Below are 24,400 nucleotides of genomic sequence, written 5' to 3' on the forward strand. Positions count from 1 at the left end.
AGACCCTACATTTATGGTTTCGTGTTTTCTATTTTGCTTTCCAGTTGGTAAATATGGGTGTAGGGGAATAAATTCTGCATTGGGTAAGCTTTCCTATCACCTCTAATACTTTGTCTGTTGGTTCCATTGGATTTTCTTTTCTTTTCTTTTTAATAAATTTATTCATTTATTTATTATTTTTTTTATTGGCTGTGTTGGGTCTTCATTGCTGCACATGGGCTTCGCTTCATTGTGGTGCGTGGGCTCCTCATTGCGGTGCCTTTTCTTGTTACAGAGCAGGGGCTCTAGGTGCGTCGGCTTCAGTAGTTGTGGCACAGGGCTCAGTAGTTGTGGCTCATGGGCTCTAGAGCACAGGCTCAGTAGTTGTGGCGCACGGGCTTAGTTACTCCACAGCATGCGGGATCTTCCTGGGGCAGGGATCGAACCCATGTCCCCTGCGTTGACAGGCAGATTCTTAACCACTGCACCACCTAGGAAGTCCCCCATTGGATTTTCTATGAAGTTATCTCATTATCAGCAAATCATAGCAGGTTTATTTCTATATACTTTGGAGTAAATTCTCAGCTGCTCTAACAAGGTGACCCATCATGAAAGCAGCTTAAATGACAAATGCGTTTCCTTTCCTCTTTTTCCCATAACATTTTCCCAGGTGAAGAGTACAGGTATCCCGTGATCTCTCGGGGCTCAAGTTCCTTCTAGGTGTTTCTCTGTCATCCCAGGGCCTTGTTCTCATCTGCAGGGCTGAGCCTAAGCTGCCAGGAAGTGCAGACAGCGGGAAGGGGAGGAACGAAGCGCGCCACCCCTGCTGACTTAGGGAGGGAAGGGCAACCCCCCCCACCCCACACACACACACAGGGACCTCCTCTGATTTTCGCTGCAATGGGCCCAGCATCCAGGACAGTGTCTGGTATTTAGTAGGTGTCCAAAAACATATTTTTAGAAAGAAATTCTTGGAAGAACAAATAGCAGAGATATCACAAGTAATGTACAGGAGTGTCTAGGTGAGACCAAATTTTCATAAACAATTGCTCGATCCCTGGACATCCACCTTCAGGTTGGATGAACCACCCTCAAATGTCACAAAACCCTGGTTCCTTAAGGCTGCGCCTCAAGGAGAAGCCAAGATACTAACCAGTGTGGATTCCTTTTGTGTTCCCTGGTCTCCTCTCTCTCCAGCTGCAAGTTTCTTTGAAAATTCAAAACCCACAGAGCTTCTGAACGAACCACCCACCCCCCTCACCCAGGAAGCTCCCCCCACATTCCAAGAATTAAATATTTATTAGGTTTACTTTAATCAGGAATAAATACATGATTTAGCAAAATGTAATGCTTCCCACTTAGAAGTCCCTCCTTGTACCCCCCAAATGTTCCAACCACATCAGTCACAACGGAAAACAAAACAGAAGACGTCGTACACACTATCTGGAGTTTGCAAGGTCGCCCTGCCTTATGGCGGGAGCCGGTGTCCCCAGAGTTACATTCATTTCCTATACATTGGCTGGCCCTTTAGAAACAGCCTTTGGGGAGTGTTGAGAAAACCACAAATGTCTTCTTGGAAAAACACGCTGGAATCTGGTGATGCAGAAAATCGTGTAAACCCATATGCACGCCCCACCAGCGCAGTGATCTCAGGCAGACAGAATGCACAGGCTGAACAGACAGACTTTTCCTATCAGCAGTGTCCCTCCTCCCCCCAAAACCCTTTGCAACTGGGAAAATGGGTCACGGAGACGTCGGCAGCCCCCTTCCTAACAGCATCCGGAGATAGAGGCTTCTCCTTCTCTAGAACTTTGCTGTTCTCTGTCTCATCTCTTAAAATTATGTTTGACATAATTAAGCCACTCTGATTCCCATCTTCTCTGGAGCTGAGCATTTTTATCCATGTGGCTGCCAGACTCTTTATAGAATAAGATACTGGATGAATTATTTCTTTAGAACTTATCAATTTCCTTTTTTGCAAAAAAATCCAACCATGCTCACTTATCCAGTCCACCCAACCCTTGCACTATCTAAAGATCTGGCTGAAACATGAGCTCCCAGGTCACCCGGACCTAACCCCGGTCCCACCCAAAGCTGTGAGCTGATTTCTCCTTTACACCCCCGCCCCTTCACAATATTTGTTTATACACTTTTCTCCCTGTCTACACTGCTGGGGCCTGTATATATATATAAATATATGTATAAATATATAAATATATATATACACATATTTTTGACCTGACACCTTACACAGAACTTAACACAGTGCCTTTTCTGGCAATCACTATCATGAAAGAATAATTGATACATTAACATAGGCAAGAATCTCAGCATCCCAGAGAAGCGCTTTGTGTGCTGTGAAGCCATGGTAGGCAATGTCATGAAATCTTGCCCAGTTCCAGGCCTACCCTCATGCTTTCCCTATCGGCAGTCAGCCCCTCTCGCATTTGTCTTGGTCTCAGCAGATATAGGGAGGCCATCTGACTTCTGCACACGTAGATTTGGAACAAGAAGCCCAAAGGGATCTCCCAATGCAGGGCTCGTAAGGAAGGTTAGCGTTTAGTGTCACTGAGCTCCCTTAAAAATAGAGGAGCTGCATCCCAGAGGTCTCTTTACAGATTGGTTACAAAAGTTCCATGCAGGCGACCAATTTGCAAACCCAGACTTTCTGTCAGGCCACAGCTTCTGGCTCATCTTCTTCTCAGGCTCTTCTCACTCAGAGGTTTTCTCTAGTGACCTCAGAGCGAGCCTGCTGGGGCAGTGTGTTGGAGAGCAGTCCTTGTGCACGTTCTTGTGAGGCAGCGTCTTTGTCTTTACTACAACCATGGCGTGCACTTGAACATGTGCAGGGCTCTTCTGAACCCTCGCTCGAAGATGCCAGGAGTTCACATTTTGCAATGTGCCTGATCAGACGCCAGGCAGGGGTCCCTTTGTCATGATGCCAATAGAGAAGATGAGAGTTCGGTTCTCCACGTGGCTTCTCTTGGCTTCGGGAAGACGTGGGGTTCCCCAGGGACCAGGGAAATGTGCCTGTCTGCAAGATCCCAGGTGACAGTTCGAATCTCTGTTATTTTGGGCAAACACCATGGTATCTGTTCTTGGGCTAGTCTTCAAAGTATGGCGGTGACGAGAAGAAAGAGCTCTTCCTTTTGCTCCCGCTGTACATCAAGGAGACACTTTTTTTCTTTCGATCGAAGGAGCTGCTGTCATCCCCTGTCAGGGACAGGTAGGAGGCGATGCTTTCCCGAAGCCCGTAGCTGAAAAGGGACTCATCCACGCTGAGCGGGTTCTCTGCCCCCTCCGGGTCCTCTTGCCGTCTGCGAGTGGGCAGAGGAGGGGGCAAAAGAGAGGGACATAGTGGGGTGGAGGACAGGAGAATGAGAAAAGGAAGAAAAACAAATGAAGAGCCTGGTTAATATTCATCTAGCATTTTCATTCTGCTTCTTGCATTCGCGGCTGTGTAATCTTAGAGAAATCACTCAACCTCTCTGAACCGCCGTTTCCTTGTATGGCTAAAACTTCCAACTGTAAGTTTTAATGAATATTCCTTCATTATGTTTACAAGGAAGAGCTGTTTTACAAAGTTTCCAGCAATTCTGATCACTGATTTTCTTTGAATTTGCCAAGGGGATGTCTGGATCAGTGTTTAATTAATAAGATAACCCACCAATCCCCAACTACAGATACCCCTAAAAATGCAATAGCTGATGACCAGATAGAACAAATAAGGGAAGATATTTTTTTTCGCTTAAAAAAATGAAGTCACCTTAGGATTTTACTGCTGTGTTTAAGCTTCATGATTGCATTTGCAGTAATATTAAAATTATACAAGATTGATTTGTGTGTTACTCTCTAGGATACTAACAATTAGAAAAAAGCAAGGTGGTATCATTCAGCTAGAAAATATTCGGCTAACACCAAAGGAGGGCTCAATAAATGTTTGCAGAACTGGGGGAACTGAGGCCGTGGTGGGGAGTGGCTAGGCCCATGCCACCCAGGGTGTGAGGCTTGAGGCTGGGTCTGCCTCCCAGGGGACACAGGGATTCCTGGGTTCTGCACCTGCTCAGAGCGAGGGTTCAGCAGGGCCAGCGGTACCTGGCCATGTTTTTCATGTGCTGGGCTCACGTAATGGATTTGGGCTTATACGTTCATGGAAGACACACACACACACACACACACACACACACACATATACTCACACACACATACCTGGACAACCTCTTCCAGTCGAAGGTCTTCTGGCGCAAGGTGACGGTTGAGTCGGGGGCCCTCACTGCTGGCGGGGCAGACGTGGTCTGAGTGAGGCAGGGTGTGGTCAGCACACAGCAGAGGCCGTCGGCCACCTCTGAGGAGCGAAGCAGAGAACCGGTCAGTGACTCTGGGATGCCCCGGCCGGTGTGGGGTGCGGGCCCCTCGATATTCACAAGGGGAAACTGAGGCTGAGATTTGCGAAGGGCTGAGAGTCACATGCCCAGCTGCTGAAGAAATGTTAACATGTCCTGAGTGCACACTGTGCTTAGCTTGACACGAGTAAAGAGTAGTCTAGATCCAGAAGCCACCAAATTTGGGTTTGAGTTTTAGCTCCACCCAGATAGTGAATCACCTTGACCCTGTCTGAACCTGTTTCCTCCACGGTTGGATGAGGGGACTGCGTTCACTAGTGAGAACAGCTGGCAGAGAACCCGCTTGAGGGCCCAGACTCAGTGATTTCACACCAAGGCGTAGGGCCGTCAGCTTTGGGTGAGCCTCCTCTGTGCCGGGGAGTCAGCGTGCAAGGCGGCTTCCCCAGGGCACACAGAGCAGGGTTCCACCCAGCACGGGTGGGGCTGATGCATCTGCGGGAAGAAAGGGAGATAAAGGAAAGAAGGAAAGAAGGAAGGAAGGGGGAGAGGGAGGAGGAAGGAAGGGAGGGCGGGAGGAAGGGAGAAAGATGGAACAAGAAGGAGGGGAATGAGGCAGAGAGAGGGAGGGAGGGGAAGAAGCAAAGACAGAACAAAAAGGATAAAGGACACAGAAATAGGAGGAGAAAAGCCATATGATAAAAGGCAAAAAGGAGAAAATGAATGAAAAAAAAAGGAAGAAACATCTCTCTTCTCTACCCTAGATACAAAGAGGATGAAAATTAAATAAATCCTTTCCTTTCATCCCTCTGCTAGTAGGACAGAGCTGAGCTTCCAGGGACCCCCATCTTTTCAGGAGCTTTAAGACAGAGCCTCTGTCTCTTCGAAGCCTTCCCATAGCCCACGACGTCATGAGAAAGACTCGGCCTGCTGTGTTCCGATGTTCTTACAGAGGGAGGAGACTCTATGTGGCCCTGTTGAGGTTGAAGAGCCCAGGGGGGTCTCACATCCTGGGGGAGATGAGGTGGCTGAGGGTGTGGCTCGCGGCCACCCTTGCCCCAAGCATATCCATCACCAGGGTTTAGGACGCGCATGGCCCCTGAGGCGGGCTCTGCCTCCATCTCATTGATGGAGCTCTGGGGGTGTCCTTGCAAAGAACAAAAGGAAGTTGTAGCTGAAGAAGCAAGCCCAGGCTGTCAGAGGGTGGCAGTCAATAGTGCTTGGTCCCCGCATAACTTTCACCGTGGACTCAAATGTCCACCCACGCTGGCTTGCACAGGGAAATGTGAGATTGGACCCTGAGGTTAGAGAGAGCTTAACTGGATGTGAACCTGAAATAATTACTGTCACTGGTTGGACACTGAAACGTCCTCCCAGGCTAGGAGGTGAAGGAGACCAAGACAGACACAAAGACAAAAGAAACCAGAGCACAGGGAGTGTCCTTCCTTAGCAAGGTTGATACTTAGGGTGAGAACTACATGTTGGCAAAGAAGCAGAGGACTTCTGAGCATGCAGCCTGAGCCCGGTGCCTAGCGAACCTGGCGTGCGTCAGCTCAGGGAGCCCTGAGCTACTCTAGGCTGTCAGTCCCGTCATGCCCGTTTGGGGAATGAGAAAACCAAGGACCCTGGGGGCAAGTCATTTGCTCAAGGTTCACAGGCATGTTTTTTTTTTTTTTGTCCTAATAATAATTCTATGAGGCATTTTAATTCCCATTTTATAGATGCAGAAACTGAGGCTCCAAGATATTAAATAATTTGCCCAAGGGCACCAGGATAATAAATACAAGTAACTCATAAAACAAAATTGTCTGTTCGCACTGCTTAGCGCACGACTTCTTTGATTCTGTGCCTTTAGGAGGAAGCTGGTGGGTTGTAAATTGGCCACGTTATTCCCACCTTGGGGTCCTGAAGAGACTGGAAGCCCTTCAGGGCTCCAGACCCTTTTCAGTCATTCGCAGAGGTGACTGCTGTCTGCGATCCCTGTGCTGATGTGCAATGGCCAGGGCACATCTTTGGAAGGCAATACTTCTGCGCTGGCAGGAGGTCCTCAGGTGTCTGCGGCCTGGAAGCCACTTGGACCTCCCGGTCCATAAGAATCTTTGCTGGGCCAGCATCTCTTTCATGTTTGCTTTTGTCTATGCAAAATTTATGGTCACCACACCTCTCAGATGATTCTTATTAAAAGCCAAATACCACAACCAACTTCTACTCACGATCAGTAGAAGTTGACTATTTCCAGGACTCCCTTCCTCTTTCATTTTCAGCTAAGCTGCTAGGTGTTCAGGTATCACAGGAGTAATATTTGTTATTTATTTTGCGTCCGCCATGTGCCAGGCTGTGATGGGCACGTTACGTGAACCATCATGTTCAGTAACCATGACAACCACCGGCAGGGGGGCGCTCTCATTCATTTTCCATGAAGGGGGAACCACGGCTCTGGGAGGTAGACATCTTTGCCCACAGTCTCACGGAACCCGGACCCGAGCTTGGGCCTGGGTCTCCCAAGCGGCCATTCCTCCTTCCAGACCTGCACTTCCCCCAGGCCAGGTGTGATCCCCCAGCCCCGTGGACTCCTCCTTTCACCTTGAAATGTCCTTCATGATCCTACATCCTAAAGAACCCAGGGTGTGGGCTCAGACACCTTGAATCTGGAAGGGGGAAGATGCTGACAAAGTGAAAGCAACTTCTGTCTTCCTCCCTCTCACATGGCAGAAGCAGAGAGGAGGGAGCCCTCCTGGCCGGGGGCACTGTGGCTCACATAGCAGGAGCCCACGTTTACGTGCCCGGCACCCGCGTCAGGACTTTCTGTGCTCTAATTCAGTGCACTCTCACAACACCTGTGAGGTAGGAACAGTTAGCATCTGCGTTACACGGAGAGAAAAAGGCACAGAGGTGAACCGCCAGCCCAAGGTTGCCCAGATCTGGGATATGAACACTAGAAGAGCCAACTCTTAGAAACGTAGCCACCTTTTTTAGTATTTCTCCCTTTTCCATAGGGTAAAACCCTAACTCCTGACCTGGCGTTCAGGCCTTTCACAGTCTGATTCAAAGGTCCTCTTCTGACTCTACACACCATATACCATCATCTCCAGCAAACGCCGCTCTGCTTCCCCCATCTTGGAAGATGCTTCCCTTCCTGCTCAGCACAGGTCACTTGGACCTCTCTCCTGGGCCCAGGAAGGGCGTACGGATGAATGAAGTATAATCCCTGGTCTCTAAGAGCGTGTTAGGAAACACAGACTAGTACACAGTTAACTAGGTCACCAGGCAGAACGCCCAGCGTTCTAGAGAGAAAAACCTGCTAGGGGAGCAGAGAAAACAGGCCATTCGTCTTCTAACGCCGAGGGCTTCATCAAGGAGGTGGCTTCCTATTGGCCTTGAAGGTTGGCGAGGATTTTGAGACACAGAAAAGGGGAAATGAGCGGCATTTCAGAACAAAGCCCCAGAGGCCCAAGAGTACTATCCACTTAAGGAAGTGCAGACTGTCTGTGGTTGTGAACGTAGGGGCATCCTAATTCGTTTCACTCACAGGTGGGGAGAGGGTGAAGTTGAGGTTGGCTGCGTTTTACATACTTAGGCAGCATTCACATTCAGTCTCTGTTAGCCTGAAATTTACAATCTGAACCTAGAAAAGAGCAGGAGATGGGCAAGAGAGCAAAGCAGATCACCGGGCATGTCTTGGTGACCTGTGTGCCGCCTAGACTGAGTGCACGGAGCGGGGGGCAGTTAGCAAAGAGGGGCGTCGTGCATCCGTCCCGATGGAGTGTTTCTTACCGGAGTAGTGATTCACGAGGTCCTCCAGGCACTGGAAGGTGAGCCTTGGGGAAATGTAATACCAGTTGTTTGGCAGACGGAAGATGCGGTAATGCTTCACCTGCCGGTGTCTCACGGAGAGCGAATAAAAACCTGCAGCAAGTGGAGGACGAGTCAGTGGCATTTCACGTGACCCCACACAAGGGCCAGCAGCTAAGGAGCTCGCCACCACTGAGGCAGAGAGACCTTCTCAGCCTTGGGATGCGACGGTGGTACCCAGACACGTGCTCTGGTGTTTTGAGCAATGGCTGCTCGAACCCTATTTGCTTGGGTGTAGCTCCCTCTTTAGAGACCCCAGGAGCGTGGTATTTGAGAAGCCCAGTTGCATGAACCGGGTCACCATGCAGGTTTTCAAATGCACTGGCTAAGCCTTTGCTTTGTGAGTTCGTATTTGGGGGTCCTTAGACCAAACAAAATGACTCCAGTTGGGTCGCACCCTTTACATCCCGGATCTGTGGTCATTCGTGAGTCTTTCCCGAGTACATGCTCCAAGATGTTTGTGCTGTCGTTTTCCTCCATCACACAGTTAGGGGACCTTACAGTTATGCCCCCATTTCCTGGTCCCTCCTCCCTCTGACTTATGCTTGGTGTTCTGAGAAATTTAGGAAATATGACAATTAAGACATTTTTCTGAGTATTCCTCAGCAACATGAGATGTGTTATGTCTCCTTCAGCACCATGAGAGTAATGGCCCCAAATGGGTTCATCAAAGTAGAACTTTGGGTGAGTGCCAGTACCTCTCTTAGCCTGGATTTCGCCAGATGGAAAGTGAGAGAATTGAGCCTCAGTCGTGTCTAAGTGTCCTGCCTGCTCTTCTTTTGGGGTTCCAGGAGGGAAGAGGCTCACAAGGCAGTGAGAGGGAGGGACACTTGTATTTACTGAGTTTTTGCTGCATGTGCAGAGCTTGGGGCTGAGCCATTTCTGAGCAACATGTCTGTTGATTCTGAGAAAGACCCTGGGAGGTATTGTCCTCAAATATCGTGTAGATGGAGAATCTGAGGCTCCGAGCACTGAGTGAAACCGGCAGAGGCACACAGCTCGGAAGTGGCAGCTCTGGGTTGGGACCTTTGTCCTCCTAGAGCGGGCCTCCCAGAACATTCTGCTGGGCATCCCTCGCTCTGTCCCAGGCCCGCCCTCTGAATCAGTTCAGCATGTGTCTTCCGGTAATGTCAGTAGGGACTGGAAGTGTGGTGAGCAGGTCAAGGGTAGCAGGTGGAAACTTATGAGAACTTTGCATACCCAAGGGAGCAGAGCCTGCTACCCCCACCCGGGCCCCAGCTCGGCTGCAGCTCAGCCTGGTTATTTTTAGATCAGCTCTGGCAACTCACACTGGGTCTGTCCCCCGTCGCCCCCCGGCCATGCCTGAGTCTGGGTCTCCTGCCTTAGGAGACCCCTGGGACCTGCACAGGAAGTTTCGCCCTTGCTTTGCTCTTGCTTTCACCCAGCATATTTAGGTTTTTGAGAGAAAATTGTTCCTGGATTTTTTTTTTTTTTTGTCACTTTTATATGGTCCCTGCTTTCCCCAAGGAAAGCTGATGCTCATTCTGGTGGAGGTCTCTAGCACCAGGTTGCTCAGGTGCTTCATAAGTGCATGGGGGATAGTCTCAGATACTACATTTTCTCTTCTTTGATAGCGAGTGTACAAGAGGCAGGATAAGAACTTGAAAATATCTTCTATATTTAAGAAGTTAATATTAATTTTCAGTTAGCCTAAGCCCAAGCTATTAATGTTTTGCTTCTGCCAGTTCAAGCGTATATGCTGTTCCAGACACCTGCCAAGCACTTTCTGGTGGTCAATCCTATGTTATAAAGAAGGGAACCTAGGCTTAGAGAGAGGAGGTGACTTCTTAGTAATTCACACAGGCCAAACTAGGACTTGGGACCCTTGCTTTGAACCATGACAAAGCCTGGCTATTTCTTTTTCACTGAATTACTTAGTGTGTAGGATGTATGAAAATTAAAACAATGAAGGTCATGGTGAATCTGCTTATCCCAGTTCCTTAGCTGCTTGATTTCATTGCAGGGCACAGCGGAGACTAAGATTGAAGGTCTGCTCTGTAGTAAGAGCACAATGAATATTATTACATTTGAATCGCACCACAACCTTACAGGGAAGGGGTTTTCTCCCCATTTCACAGATGAGAAAACTGAGGTCAGAGAAGTAAATGACCTGCCCAAGTCACAGAGCTTTGCAGCCCATGTCCTCTCTGCTCCGGGTGCGGCCTACGCCTGGTGTTCTCGCCTTTTCTCAGTTGCTGGAAAATTTTCCAGCAGGAGTCTGCCAGGCCTGATGTGGGTCAGAGCCTGTGCCAGTGCCCCACCCGGTCACTGCTGTCTGGCTCTCGCCCCCCGGCTTCGGTGCTGGCCGCACTGATGTGTGTGGGCTTCTGGGAGCTCACTGCACCAGATGGCTTACGTGCATCGTGGGAGGAGACCACCTGATCCGGGTGATGAATGAGTCAGCTCGGAGCAGAGCCTGCCTGTCTGACCCGCGCACGGAAAGATGTGTTGGAGGCTGCTCACCTTTCTTGGTCTCACTCTCTCTGATCATGAAGGAGCCGATCTTCGTGTCTGGCAGCTGCAGCAGCTCCTCAGCCTTGTCTCTGCCCAGCCCTTCAAACAGCCAGCTGGGGAGGAGGAAGACAGCCATAAGTATCTTGAACAAACCCTCCCCCCAAAAAGACAGGAGGGATGCAGAAATGATGTCACGGTCCAGCTAATACAAAACCCTCTGTTGGGATGAAAAAAGAGCAAGGCAATCAACAATTCATTCATTCATTCTTTTAATATCTCAAGTAAAATTCCTGAGTACCCACTGCAAGCCAAGTGTGTCATTGAATAATGGCACAGAGATGCACAAAGCATCTTTCTTATCCTGTTTCTCAAATGCCAGCTGCACTGTGCCCATTCTGTATTATATAAAAGCATCCTAAAACATGATAAGGGACCTATTTGGTAGTTTATTTAATGTCTGTATCCCTGATACTCTGACTACCCAGCTCCTCCATGCATGGGGGCAGAGACTGTGTCTGTTGTTGGGGTTTTGTCTTGGTGTCCAGGTTATCAAGCTTGGTATGTATCTGTGAATGAATGAATGAATGAATGAATGAACACAGAAAGAAAGACAGAAGTGGTGGTGCCTCATTTCACCACCTGACACCCCGCCTTGCATTCACTCTATTTCCTCCTTATCTTCTCTTTTCAACTCATGTTTTGAACTCAGTTGTCATTGCATGATGCATTTCCATGTAATTCTTGCTTTCCCCCCCCCACTTCACTGTTAAAAAAAACAGTTATAATACTGTGGCCCAGCTTTCCAAAGGAAGATTCACCTTCCAGAGGAGAGCGGGCACTTTGAGTACGCTTTAGAAAGCAGCCTGGGACACAAAGGAATCTGTGTTCTCAGGGGAAGGGCTCTCACTCATTTTGCAGACCAGGTTGGGCCAGATCTCAGTGTGGAAGGAAATGCTGTCAGCAGTTGGCTGGTGTGTACTCAGAAGCAATTGTACATCCTTTTCTAACTGACTGTTTCATTGAACGGGCCCTGGCTTTTAATCACACGTCTGGATGAGTGTGTGCTGTGGCCGATATTAACACGCTCCTGTTTCTCACCCTTTAACATTCCCCGTGGCATGAAAGCAGGCCATTGACGGGGCTGGCTGAGGGCTCCTGAAGTACCACGTGTGAGAAGACATGCAGACATAACATCCCATACCGTTTATTTATGTGCTGGTCTCCAAGGGTGCTTTTGTTGCTAAGATCATGATGATGCCCTATTCGGCCAAATAGTTCAACTATTCCCTTAGTTCTCCATAATGCGTAGCATATTAATTATTTCAGTGTACATGACATTCATCCTTTCAAGTCCTTACATGAAATTCCACTTATAAAAATGAAGACAATACAACAATGAAGGTAACAACAGCCATGCATGAATGCTAATTATTGGCCACATACCATAGAAGCACTTGAAATCTAATCCCCACATCAACCCCCTAAGACAGGTAGTATTATCTCTCTTTTATTAGTAGTATTACTATTATCCAATGAAGATACTGAGGGTCAGAGTGATTCAGTGATTTATCTAAGTTATCCACATCACAACTGAAAAAGCTGGAATTGGGATGCATGTTTCCAATTCTGTAGCCACCATGCTGTACCACCTCTCTTCCTGTTCTACATTTTCAGGACATTTATTGCATCTGCTATAGATTGGAAGCTCTATAGGGTCAGGATTACATCTTATTCATCTGGGTTCCTCACTCCCTGCTCCTGCCAGCATTCGGCACCACACCTTCAACATGAAGGTGTTGTTGCCTGATTGCTAAGTGAATGGATGGATCAGTGACACAGCTGCTGAGAAGAGTTATGTGACTCACTTCTCTTTCAGAGCGTAACTCTCGTAGCAGCTACTGCCCCACCTCTGCTCAGTCTCGTCATCCTAAGCACAGAGATAATTTTTGAGATTCATCATCAAAATCAGTAACACTGCAATGAAGTGCACTAAATTCCATGCTTCAAAATATTCAGGCAGTTTGCTCTGCTTCCCCAGGTGAGCAGGTGGCGTGCAGAGTGCTTCCCTGACTGTAAGGAAGTGATTTCTGGATCTCTCACATGAAAAGTGCAGCTCCCTTCTCCCTTCCTATACACCAAGGTCTGGCCTTGGTAGCTTGACAGATGAGGAGACTGTGGCTCGAGGAGGTTAAGGAAGTTTTCTGAGGTCCTGCCATGGAAGCCAGGGCTGAGCCACACCTGTCCCGGACGGGGCGTGCTGGCCACCAGAACCACCTGTCATGCCTCTTCTGCCCAACTGCAGGGGAGAGCAAAGTCCTTGCTTTCTCGTCTGCCTTGCCCAGTTATTTAAAGGGTCTCCTTTTCTGCTTGACTTCTCCACTTGTCAGGTTGGGTACGTAAGCATTGTTGGCAGTGCGCAATCTCTGTGTTCTAGATGTGATTTGGTAAGAATGTAGCTAAAACGTATTGAGTGCTGGCGGTAATGCCAGGCATGGTTCCAAGAACTCCCCATGTATTATCCTGTTCCATTCACCTAACAACCCTAGACGTTGGTCCCATTACTACTTATTATTATTCCTATCATTCTATACTATGATCTCTATCTGACAGGTGAGGAAAGGAAACTGATGCTTAGAAGTTTGAGCAGCTTGCTCACTGTCACACAGCCAGTGAGTGACAGAGGCGGGATCTGCACTCAGACAGACTGACTTTTGGCTGCTGCATCCCATGACCACAGTCCCTGAATCCTTGTTGCTACAGGAACACCACATTCGAGCTGCAAGGTCCACCATTCATTTCACTAATGAGGAAATCGAGTCGCAGAGAGGTGAAGAGTTAATACAAGGTCACACCCTTCCTTAGGGACTGAGCGGAGAATAGAAGCGGCTCTCTTGAACCAATACCTTCCTTTCCACTGTCCCAGGCTGGGACCTCTCTGTGCAGATATCTGCGTCACTTGCATAAAGATCATGCTTTATCGATGCTATTTTAGAAATGTACTCACCCATGGTAAACTCTGGCCACACATATTCCAGGAATGTAGCTCTCTCGACCAGTGCTAAGGGAAATGGCTTTCCACCAGCCCCCTTCACTAGAAGGACAAGAACAAATAGAAAAGAGTGAATGGGGAGTGGCAAAGTGAATGAACGAATGAACAGCGTAATCAGATTTAACCCGGAATATGTTGGGATGTTCCTTTTCAAAGGTCTGTCATTGGCCATGTTAACTGGAATTTCTCTCTATGAAAATTTAGTTTTTAAGTGTATCCTCCCATTCTGAGCTAAGAGGAAATCTTCCCACATTCTGGCAATAGCCACCTTTCAGGGATCCGGAACTGATGTTCCCAGCTGCTCTTCCACAGTTGGAGGCTTTTTAAAAATAAATGTTTACCATGCCAAAACAGACCCCGAGATTTAACCAAGATAGTTTCACATGAGCACATCAGTGAGGATCTAAATAAAAGGGGCTCAGAGCCCCTATTTCTTCTCCAACCTATTCTGAATCATGGAGAGACGACAGGCTAGAAGGCAGTACCTTTCTGTTTCTCATCAGAAGTTTTTTTCAGACCCCTGGGTCCTCTTCCTGAGTCTGCACTAATATATAGATCAACCCTGCCTGTGTGGGGGAGGTGAGGCCAACATAAGAAGCAGAAGCTAGACCATAAAGGGTCTCAAAAGCCAAGTTAAGGAGTTTAAATTTTGTCCATCAGGCAATGGGAAGCTGCTGAAGGCTTTAGAGCACTGGCAGCAATAAGAAGGATTAAGCATTAAGACCTGCTCTATGGGCCAAATTTCTCACCTCACAGCAGGACCACGGCCCATGTGGAATTGGACAACTATTGCTAAAATCTAACGATTCCCACCAAAATCGAGTTCTTCTTTTGGGGGCTTTTTAAAAGTTTTGGAAAGCTCACTCACTCAGAAATCACGCGCAGTTTCTCCCCACGGCGGAATATCGGGGGGCTGATGTCAGGAGATGGGTAGTCACTCAGCACAGCCAGGAAGTCACTGTCCAGTCCTGGGTAAACAAAGGCAGATGGGAGGTGGGGGCAGAGGTGAGACCTTTCTGGGAACTTTTCAGCTAAAGGCACCTGATTGTTTTGAAAAAGCAGTTTTCAGCTGATCCTCCTCTCTTCAGGGATGGTGAGGCAGGGTGCTCGAAGGAACCCAGAGGGTCAGGTGACCTCATGCTCAAGCCTGCCCTGGCCCTGATGTTCTCATCTGAAAAAGGGGGCTCTAGAGGTCCTTGAGCTGAGGTCACAAGCTCTGACTCCAGGGTCTGCCCCTGTGTCTGCTGATCCACATAATCTTGGGCAAGTACTAGAATGCCTACTGGCCTCGACTTCCCCATCTTTAAAATGGGCCTAATAATACCTCTTTCCAGGATTTTTATGAGATAAGATGAAAGTACGTAGCAGCACCCGTGAATGATGAGATGCTGTGAAAACATCCTGTCCTATTACTATCACCTCAGCTACCCTCCTTGGGGCTTGTGCATCCCACGTCTGCAACATATTGGGGTGGGGGCGTCAGGGTTGAGCTCCGTGAGTTCTGAGGCCCCACCAGGACTGGGAGATATTAACTCTGAGGCTCAACAAAACCCTTCTTCCCTGTAGAATGTAAGGTACCGGTGTCGGGAAGCTGCTTTTAGGGACTTTTGCCTGGGGGGTGGAGGCGGTAGAAAAATCAACTACTCATATGTATGTTGAAAGTAATTCTGGTAAAGTTTTGAAAAGGAAAGCATGGTCTCCGGTTCATTCTGGTTTAGGTAAGTACAGCTTACTGTAGACTAGAGATAGAGTGATAACATGTGAGTTTGCATTTTTAACACTAAGCAAAGCCTTGTTTCACAGCCTAAGGGATTTGCTGTAATTCAGGTGTTTTAGCTGCAGGGGAATATTGGGGTACGTCTTGGGGGAAACAACACATCCTACAAGTTGGCAACTATAGTAACTGTTTGCTGTGATGTTGGGTTTATCAGTCCGTCTGCTGGCTGGACATCTGAACTCAAAATTCTGGGCAACATACCATTACTCATTCATTCACCAATTATTTACTGAGCACCTACTGTGGGCCAAGTATGGTGAACAGAGCCAGCCAAGTCTCCCTGTCATGGAGCTCACATTCTAGAGCAGGGATCCCCACCCCGAGCAGGAGGTGAGCGGCAGGTGAACAAGCAAAGCTTCACCTGCCACCCCCCATCACTCCCCATTGCTGGCATTATTGCCTAAACCGTCCCTGCCACCATCCCCCCCCACCCCGCCAAGTCCATGGAAAAATTGTCTTCCAAGAAACTGGTCTCTGGTACCAAAAAGTTTGGGGACTGCTATCCTGGAGAATATGCCAATAACGTGGGGGAGGGGTCATTCCCTGCCCCCTTCCCCCGAGGACAACCTGGAGAAATCCCAGCACTTGGGCACGGCAGGCTTGGTGGCCACGTTCTAGGGTCCAGACGCCCTCATGCTGGGACCTCTAGGTCCTGCGCTTGACAGCCTATGTATCCTGTAGCCTCCAACTCATATGACCCCATCAGACTGAGTCGAAAGAGAGCTTAAGTTTGAGGATGAGTAAGAATAAATGAGAGTGAGTGATCACCACGGAAGAGTGCACTCAGATGGATCGTTCACTTGGGGAAGCTGAGTCACAGATGATCACTGTGTCAGGGCAAGCGTCCCTGCGTGTGACCTGGAAACCGAAAGGGATTCAGAGGTCCCGCGAGAAGGAGCGGGGTCGCCAGGCAAGGATTGACCTGTGAGGCCGCTAACCTCCCCTGAGCCTGTGGGGAGGCTTCCCTAACACTCAACTTTGCTGAATTAAAAAAAAAAAAGTTCTTCTCTCATGTAGCTCAGACCCCGTCCAATAATGAGAGGTGGCACTGCAGTTGGGCTTGAAGCCCAAAACCCGAGTTGTAATAAGGGATGGGTCCAGACTTGGTGAGACATGAAACCTATGCAGATTTGGAGGTCCTCTTTAAGAAAAAGTGCACGAAATTGCAGATACAGTGTCGGGCAGGGGCCCTAGGAAGGTGCTGGGCAGTGAGTGGGGCCTGGTACATAGGGTTTGTCCAGCTGCCGGGGAGATCGGTCTCAGTTCTGAGGCTGGTTTGCCACTCTGAGCGTGGACACATTTTCCCCTCTGGGGTGTGGGTTAGTCTGGAAAATGAGGAGTTGAAAAATGCCTTCATAATGGAAATCTGTCCTTCCTGGACTAATTGCCCCCAAACATGGAAGGACCACTTAGTAACATGGTCTCCACTGCCTCTGAAGCTGTGAGCTGGGCGGTTGTGTTTTTCTCAGCAGGCCAGGTTCCCCCATCCTCAGAACCTGTGAAGGGGTTGTTCCTGCTGCCTGGACCACACCCTGCTCTCCGCTCTCTCATCCCTCCCACCTCTATCAACTCAGAAGGCACCTCGCAGAGGGGATGCTAGCCTGATGCTCAGAAGAGGGCCAGCCGTCCTCTTGTACCCCTTCATGGGCCCTGGGCTTTTACTTTGAGGCAATTAGCTGAGGGTCATTATGTGTTTTCGTGTTTGTGTGACTATCAGGGAATGGCCATGAACTCCAGGAGGAGCTGTCTTGCGGCCCCCAGCCAGCCCAGCACTGGTCCTGTCCCATCCAGGATGCCCAAGGCAGGTTTACCAAATGAAAACGTGAAGAGGTCCCAGTGCTACTAGGCTCTTAAAAACTGTCATAGTGCTAAGTTTTTAAAGGGTCCAGGAGAAGGCAACCTGATTTATGGCAGGCAAAGTGGGGGTGGGAGTGGGGTGTCAGCACAGAACCAGCCCCTTTTGAAAAATGAGTATGGAAATGAGAGGCACAGCATCTGTTATCTGTGCCAATAATGGAATCTTGAAACAGGTTGTGTGTCTACAACAGGGCCTGGGGCTTTGATCTCTCATTCAAGAGTAAAGCTGTGAAACAGAACAACCGTCTTTTCATACAGTTAAAAACAGAAACAAAAACAAAATCCCGTTATAAAAAAGTTGTTTCAATGGGGGAAAACAGGCTTAAAGGGTTGGAGAGTTTCAATTTCACAATAACAGAGTTGAGTTTCCTGTGGAATTTCCGTAATAATGATGTTTTTTATAGCTACGACACAAATCTCGCTGAGAAAATCTTGCGTTGGAGCTTCTGCTTCAAGGTCATGGCCTTTGTGTGGTCCTTTGCAAGGAATTTCAGGCCCACTCCTATCATCTTTTCCCCCAGTGTTGGAAAAACAGAAGGCAAAGTCAGTGGAAGAGTGAAAATTAGGTTTGTACTTTTGTGGGAAGGGCGGCCATTCGAAGCAAGGTCTGGGGCCAGGAGCCCATCTAAGTCTTCCCTGAGCTTTGGTCCCTGTGGTGAAATAAACGCAAGGTAGGAAATTTAAGTTCGCTCATCAAGTTCAAACCCATTATTATGGACTCCTGGAGCCCCTGGCTTTGGGAAGAGCGGAGCATTTGAATTAAGTCAGATAAATGAGTGGTACAGAGAAGAGGAGCTCAGAGGAAGCAGACGGGATTATTGCAGACTCAAGATAAAGAAACAAGTGAAGAAGTGTGTGCTGGGCAGACAAAGGAGAAATCCAGGGAGAATTTTCAGAAGCTAGAACTAGCTTTGAAATCAATCAGACCTGGCTTAAATTCCGTCTCCTTTACTTAATTGTTCTGCGAATTGGAGAGAGATTTATTTTTAACTAATCTGAGCTTGATTTCTTCATGTATAAAAATGGGAGATATCAAAATGGACCTCATCTGATTGGGTTAGGATTCAAGAGGAAGGATATGTACAGAGCCTTCCTCAACCTGTACCAGCTGGTTTGAAGTTTACGGCATGGGGTGGGGTTATCATGCTGTAAACCAAGGCCAGTCTCAGTCAGCAGGTTCTAAATTTTGAAAAGCTTCTAGTCCCATAAATTTGAAAATATTCTTATCTTCTAAAAACAAACTCCATTTGGTGAGAAGAAGAAATTCAAGACACCAAATATTTACTGATAGCTCCACTCAAAAATGAGTCAGATTGAACACACTGCATGAAAGTGTAAAATAGGAAATGACTCCAAAAAGGGAAGGAGACCGAGGCAGAACTTGCCACAAATATTACTTAGTCAAAAGAAGACAAGGCCCTTTTTTTACACTACTATTCCTTAGAGTAGCATTGTCATTTCTTTTAAAATGATGAAAACCTTTCAGTAGATCCCATAGATGACTATCTTGCTAAAGCAGCTATTCTTCACTTCCTTTGCTCCAGTGCAATGCTACGGAACATATGTTTTTATTTAAAGGGTGAAGAAACCAAGGCTGGGGGTGTTTTAGGAACATGTCTGGGGGAGGGCATGTGGGTTTCCAAGCTCATGGTTAGGTCACTGAGCCACTCAGCTTTTTTGGGGCCTTAGTTACCAAGCTCTCCCCAGTTGACCTTGACCCTTGAGAGGTTGGGACAAAAGCTGATTTAAGTGAGACTTCAGAGTTGGCACAAGAAGCTCAGTGCAGTTGGTGGGAGAGGAGTAACCAACCCAGTGAATTCAGCTTCTGGTTTTGCATTTCCTTGAGTCCTGCTGAAACTCATGGCCTTGGGAAGGGTCACAGCAGGCCTTACTTTTAGCATCTTTTACAGGAAATACGCCCCTGCCCCAATACCTAAACAATAAGAGAGGGCTGGGCAGACTGGCCTGATAGAAGGTCTGCTGAGTTCTCTTGGTCATCACGAACCACTTGTGCCTGTAGGTTCTGTGTTACGGGCTGGAAAGTGAGACCCAGTGGCCCAGAAAACTCTGGGCTTCTCCATCAGTCAGATGGGGCAGAGTGGGACTGAGCAGACCCTGAGGCTCTCAGATGGTACAGCCTGGTGGAGAGTCTTGCCAAGAACACACAACTAGCAAGTTGAGGGCCTCATTTCAGAACCAGGTAACCTATCAGCGGAGGATGCAGACTCTGCTCTTGATGACCTGCTCTTCTCCGGGTCACAGCTAAGTTCCACCTATGCTACTGCTTACTTAATAGTGTTTCTCTTCATGTTAATTCACTTAAAAAAAAAACAACTTTAGTCCCATTCTAAGCAATGTGAAATCAGGGGTTTGTTGGACTAGTCATAATTTGTATGGTATCCATGAAATATACGAACATTGTACATGCAATATAAAAGCTGAATCACCACATTCCACCTAAAGCCATCGTAGGTACCCGCAGTGGGGTGAGTGAGACCAGATGGGAAATGTGCGTCTAGTCAAAGATCTGATGTAAGTTCCTGTCTGTCCCTCACGAGGGCTCTTGAGCATCTGTGTCATTAAATCTGGTGACCACGCTCTCTCTCACTCTAGAGAACACGTGTGCTCCTTGCAAGTCCGTCCCCTCCAGGCATACACTGTGGGGGTGGAGAGGGGGGCTCTAGATTCAGGCTACTGACTTCAAATCCCAGCTGTATGGTCTCGGGCAAGTAACTGAACCTTCTCGTCCCTCAGTTTCCTTAACTGCCAAGTAGAGACAATAATAGTGACCACCCCCTGCGCTGTGTGAGAATCCAGTGTCGCTGTGTCTAAAGCACGTGGCATCATGGCTGGCACGTATAAGCACCAGGTAACTAGAGTTACCCCCATGTTACAAATGAGGACAGAGAGACCCTAGGGGGAGAAGCTGGCTTCTCCTCTCTCTCTGTCTCCCTTGTGTGCTGGTGTAGGGGCAGGTCTGTGGCCTGCAAGCTTTAGACAGCTCAAGAGGTACCAGGGGGCTTTGCAAGAAATTTGATGTGCTGCTCCCTCCCACCTTCCCTGGATTTTGATCAACAGGTCTAGGGTGGGGCCCGGGAATCTGCATTTGTGATGATTACCCAGGGGATGGAGGCAGGTGGTCTGGGTACAACTCACTGAAAAGTACTCCGCTGGCTCTGAGACTCCCTGCCCCTTCTTCCTCCCCAGAGCCCCACCCATCCCTCTTTCCACCCACCGGGCAGTACCCTCTGTGCTATGTAAATGCACAGTTTACCATTATTTCCATCCTTGTACAGAGAAGGGTCTGAGCCTCCTCTGGGTCTGTGTTACCACCTCGGGCCAGCGAGATCTCACTTTAGGTCAGGGGGATAAGAAGGTAAGAAGCCGGGAGGGGAAAAAGATCACCGCGATATGACCGAACTCTCTTTTTAAGGTGGAAATATGCTATTTCCCAGCTCCTCGGGAGTTCCCTAGGTCTTATTCAACTTTGTACTACCTACGTCTGGCCCCCAAAACAGGAGTCTGAACCACATGTAGAATCTGCAGAGAACATGAGCTGTTTGGGATGATTTGGAAACAAGTCACAGAATCTCCAATTCTATCACCTTAAAACTTTTTCGGGGGGGAGGCCATTTAGACGCAGCCTAGTGCAATCAGATAACCCCAGGTGGAATTTGAAAGAACAGCGCTTCTACCCACATGTATCAGGCAGCTGCTCCGTGCTGTCAGTGCTCTTGAGGAGGGAGTGCTTGATCTCCATTTGAGAGCCTCCCTCGTGGGAGGCTGAGTGACTCACCTGTGGTCAGGCAGCTCCCAGGGGACAATACCAGAAGCCCAACAAGGTCATTGGACTCTGAGACCTGCCCTATATCCATCAAGCCCTGCTACCTCTCTAGGTTTTGTGATATTCGTCTCTGGGAGCTCAGGAATGTTCTGGAAAGTTTAGTTTAGGAGGAAACCGATGGGCAAATTCATATTCCAAGGCATTCACAGTCCTGCTCAGAACACTTGTTTGTCTACAAATCCACAGGTTGGCCTCCTGCTGATCCCTACTGGGGCCTGGGGCTTTGGGGCCTTTTAACTCTCCACCACTCGGCCGAGGTCAGAGGAAGCACTAACTGTTGGCCTCAGGCCATCCGCTCCCTGCAGGACCTCCTAGGTATTTGAGACCAACCAAACGAGTAAGGGTTAGCTGAGAGGTGCTTGTTCCATGAATACCCACATTCTTTACATCATTTGAATTGAGGCTAATTAATGTAGTATCAACTGTACCACCTCCTCCCTATTCAAGTAGGTGTCAGAGAAAAGAGGAAATCAAGTTAGGACTGATGGCAAAGGAAACTTCTCAGGGGTGGGGGATGGAAAAGCCATCACCCGCCAGCTTCTGATGTGGTTGCCTGGATCACAAACTGGGTACGACCTGGGGAATTCTCCGAACCAGGGGGTGGAGGGTCGGGGAGACCCCTCTCCCTCCTCTCAAGAGGCGACCTCCCACCCACACAGTGGAAAAAGAGAAACTTATTTCATGACGATTTGCATTGAAAAAATAAAGGCAAATGGGCCAGTCCTTGGAGGCCCGTGTTTTCATGGGGTTTGCTCAAGCATGCCGCCCCCGCGGCCCCTGTGGGCGAGGCAACTATCCAAGATGCGCTCGTGGGCGGTGCCTCCCTGGCCATGGAGGCTGTGCCTGCCCTGGGCCTGGCAGTATTGGTTTTCTAGAAGTGGCCATGACCAGAGGAGGAGCCTAAGACTTGAGCTGGTTTGGAGAAGGTGAGAGAAGGGGCCCGGGCCCTGTCTTGCGGCAGCAGGCCTAGTTGCTGTGCACAACTGCACCCAGTTCTGAGCTTTGGATGGGAGGTAAAGGGCCCCGCCGCTCTGGGGCCCCGGGGTGCACACACTCTGCCCCACCTAATCACGTGGTTCCATCTCTTTTGTCTTGGGGAACATTCTCATTGTTGTTCCCCCTTAGGTTTGGGGAGGGCTATTGCGGAGCTGGAAAGGAGGGTTGCTAGAATCGCCCACCATCTGACTTGAGCTGGGGATGGAACAGGAAGGTCTCTGTACAGTCACTCGGGGGCATCTGAGAAGTCATGAGACTGTGCGTAAGCTGGGAGTCTCCATTTTGGAAGAAGTGAGAAGGCAGCTTCTTTCCGAAGGGGCCCCAGAAGTCAGGGAGTGAGTGGCAGGTGGAGACAGGGCGCCTGGCTCCGTCCCCGCTCGTGCGGAGCTGTGCTCGGCAGACACCACGCTGGACGTCTGTGCATGTGAACCCAGCCCGGTTCAGTGCTGCAGGGGACATGTGGGAACCAGGTGGGGTCACCCCAGTTAGGAGAATGGGGCCAGGCCCCGAGTGCTGTGACATAAGGTGGGAGCTTCAAGTGTCCCAAATCCCACAGGACTCACCCTGGAGACACTGATGGGTCACCCAACCTCCTGACCATCCCCTTCCCAACTTCTAAAGCACCCACAGGTGTGCCCCCACTGCCCTGCTAGGAAATAAAGGTGTGGGTGTTAGTGGCCACCGGCACCCCTGAACCCGGAGCTCGATGGGTTTGATCTCAGCCTCATATGAGCTACAAAAAAATTTAATAATGAAATTCCTTTGTTTTTAGTTTGTATTTTTTTTTAAGTTTATAATCTCTAATATTATAAATGCTTGCATTATGTTACATGCCTAAATCAGCTGATTTCTGAGGTCCCCTCCCAGCTCTTGGGTCATCCCTGAACAACTCTGTAGCTTCCAGAGTCTGGCTTCACCTGGCATCTCTGGGAAAAGCCGATTCTTGTCATCCTCCCTTAACCCATCACATCGTGCCCTGCCCCTAGAACACCTGGCCCCTGTGATCCTGCCAACGGACACAAGAATTCCTTTATTTTCAGTAAGAATTCCTAGGGCTAGTGGCTAGCTTCGTAAAGTTACACTGAAAACGCTCCAGCAGAGCTTTGATAATATCATATACCCATGATACTATTATATACCCATGATACTATTATATACCCATGATAGTATCGTACACTCAAGATCATATTATATATCCATCACATCACAGCTGCAAGGGTTTGGTAAGAAAGAGCCTAGGTTTCAGAGCCAGACTGGCCTGGGTTGGAAATCTGACTACCAATAGCTAATATACAAATTGCATTTGCTTTGCGGGCCTCAGTTTCCCCACATATAAAATAAATGGATCGAACCAGCTGCTTCGAAGTTCCATTGAAAAATGCCAGCAATTCAGCATCCTTCCAGGGCACCAGTGTCGTGCTTTTTTAACACCTAATTACGAGCATGTTAACACAGGCAGAGCGAGAGAGACAAGTATAGAGAAGCCCTGTGTACCCATTGCCCCGTTTTAACAGCTCTCAGCACCTGCGTTGCCCCATCTGCGTCGAAGCAGCCAGACTTACCCTCTGGGCTGGGCAGAGGCCTCTCAGGCGGTGCCGGGCTGGATCGCATGCTGTTTCCCATTCTTCTCTCTCCCCGGGCTGTTGAAGCCGCTCGAAGCCAATGGCTCAGGGGATCCGCACGGAGAGCCAGCCACGCGCCGAGCCCTCTGGGTGGAGAATGACCCAGTTTAGAGTACATCGTGCATCATTTTTTCAGGCAGCTCGCTTCTTGAAAGGCGGGTGTTTTTATGTGAAGATGACATCCGTGAATGTTGGTTACATTTGCGCAGTTCTACTTCTTTTATCAAGGGAATGACAGAGAAAAACCACAGAGAGGGAAGTTGCTCGCGAGTGCTGTTGGTGGAGAAAGTTTCCATTCCTCCGCAGGGCTGCTAGCAAGCAACCGGCAGTGTTTGTGTGAGAGGCTGAGTGCCTTTGAGATCTGCCCCCGCCCAGAGTCTCCTGAGCCCTGACCTTCACCTTCCAGAAGCCTCGCATCCAGAGCTCTTAAAACTCAGGAGTTACGTGGCTCCACAGCCAAAAGGGGGTGAGCAGAGGGTATTTTCTGTTCCCACTTTCTCTCTTCTGTTGGCGTTTCTCAACATGCTCTAAGCCACGGTGACAAGTGCAAACCCCCTGACAATACCGTTCATGGGCAGCCCGCTTCCCCTGCTGCTACGGCACTTTGAC

At 48.8% G+C, this 24,400-nt stretch overlaps 2 protein-coding genes across 3 annotated transcripts in view; one reads left to right on the plus strand and one right to left on the minus strand.

Moving 5' to 3' along the window:
• Positions 1–24,400, plus strand: part of TG (thyroglobulin) — a 238,538-nt gene that overhangs the window by 145,711 nt on the left and 68,427 nt on the right. The gene's annotated exons all lie outside the window — the stretch shown is intronic.
• SLA (Src like adaptor) lies at positions 1,289–23,962 on the minus strand. Its single transcript, XM_057735108.1, has 7 exons — positions 23,732–23,962; positions 14,564–14,663; positions 13,651–13,737; positions 10,656–10,759; positions 8,094–8,225; positions 4,189–4,324; positions 1,289–3,296 (listed from the first exon to the last, which is right to left on the minus strand). Exons 1-7 carry the CDS (start codon positions 23,907–23,909, stop codon positions 3,083–3,085), a joined length of 951 nt encoding a protein of 316 aa, XP_057591091.1. The 5' UTR covers positions 23,910–23,962; the 3' UTR covers positions 1,289–3,082.

Source organism: Hippopotamus amphibius, chromosome 5 (genome assembly GCF_030028045.1).
Source record: "Hippopotamus amphibius kiboko isolate mHipAmp2 chromosome 5, mHipAmp2.hap2, whole genome shotgun sequence".
Lineage (NCBI taxonomy): Eukaryota > Metazoa > Chordata > Mammalia > Artiodactyla > Hippopotamidae > Hippopotamus > Hippopotamus amphibius.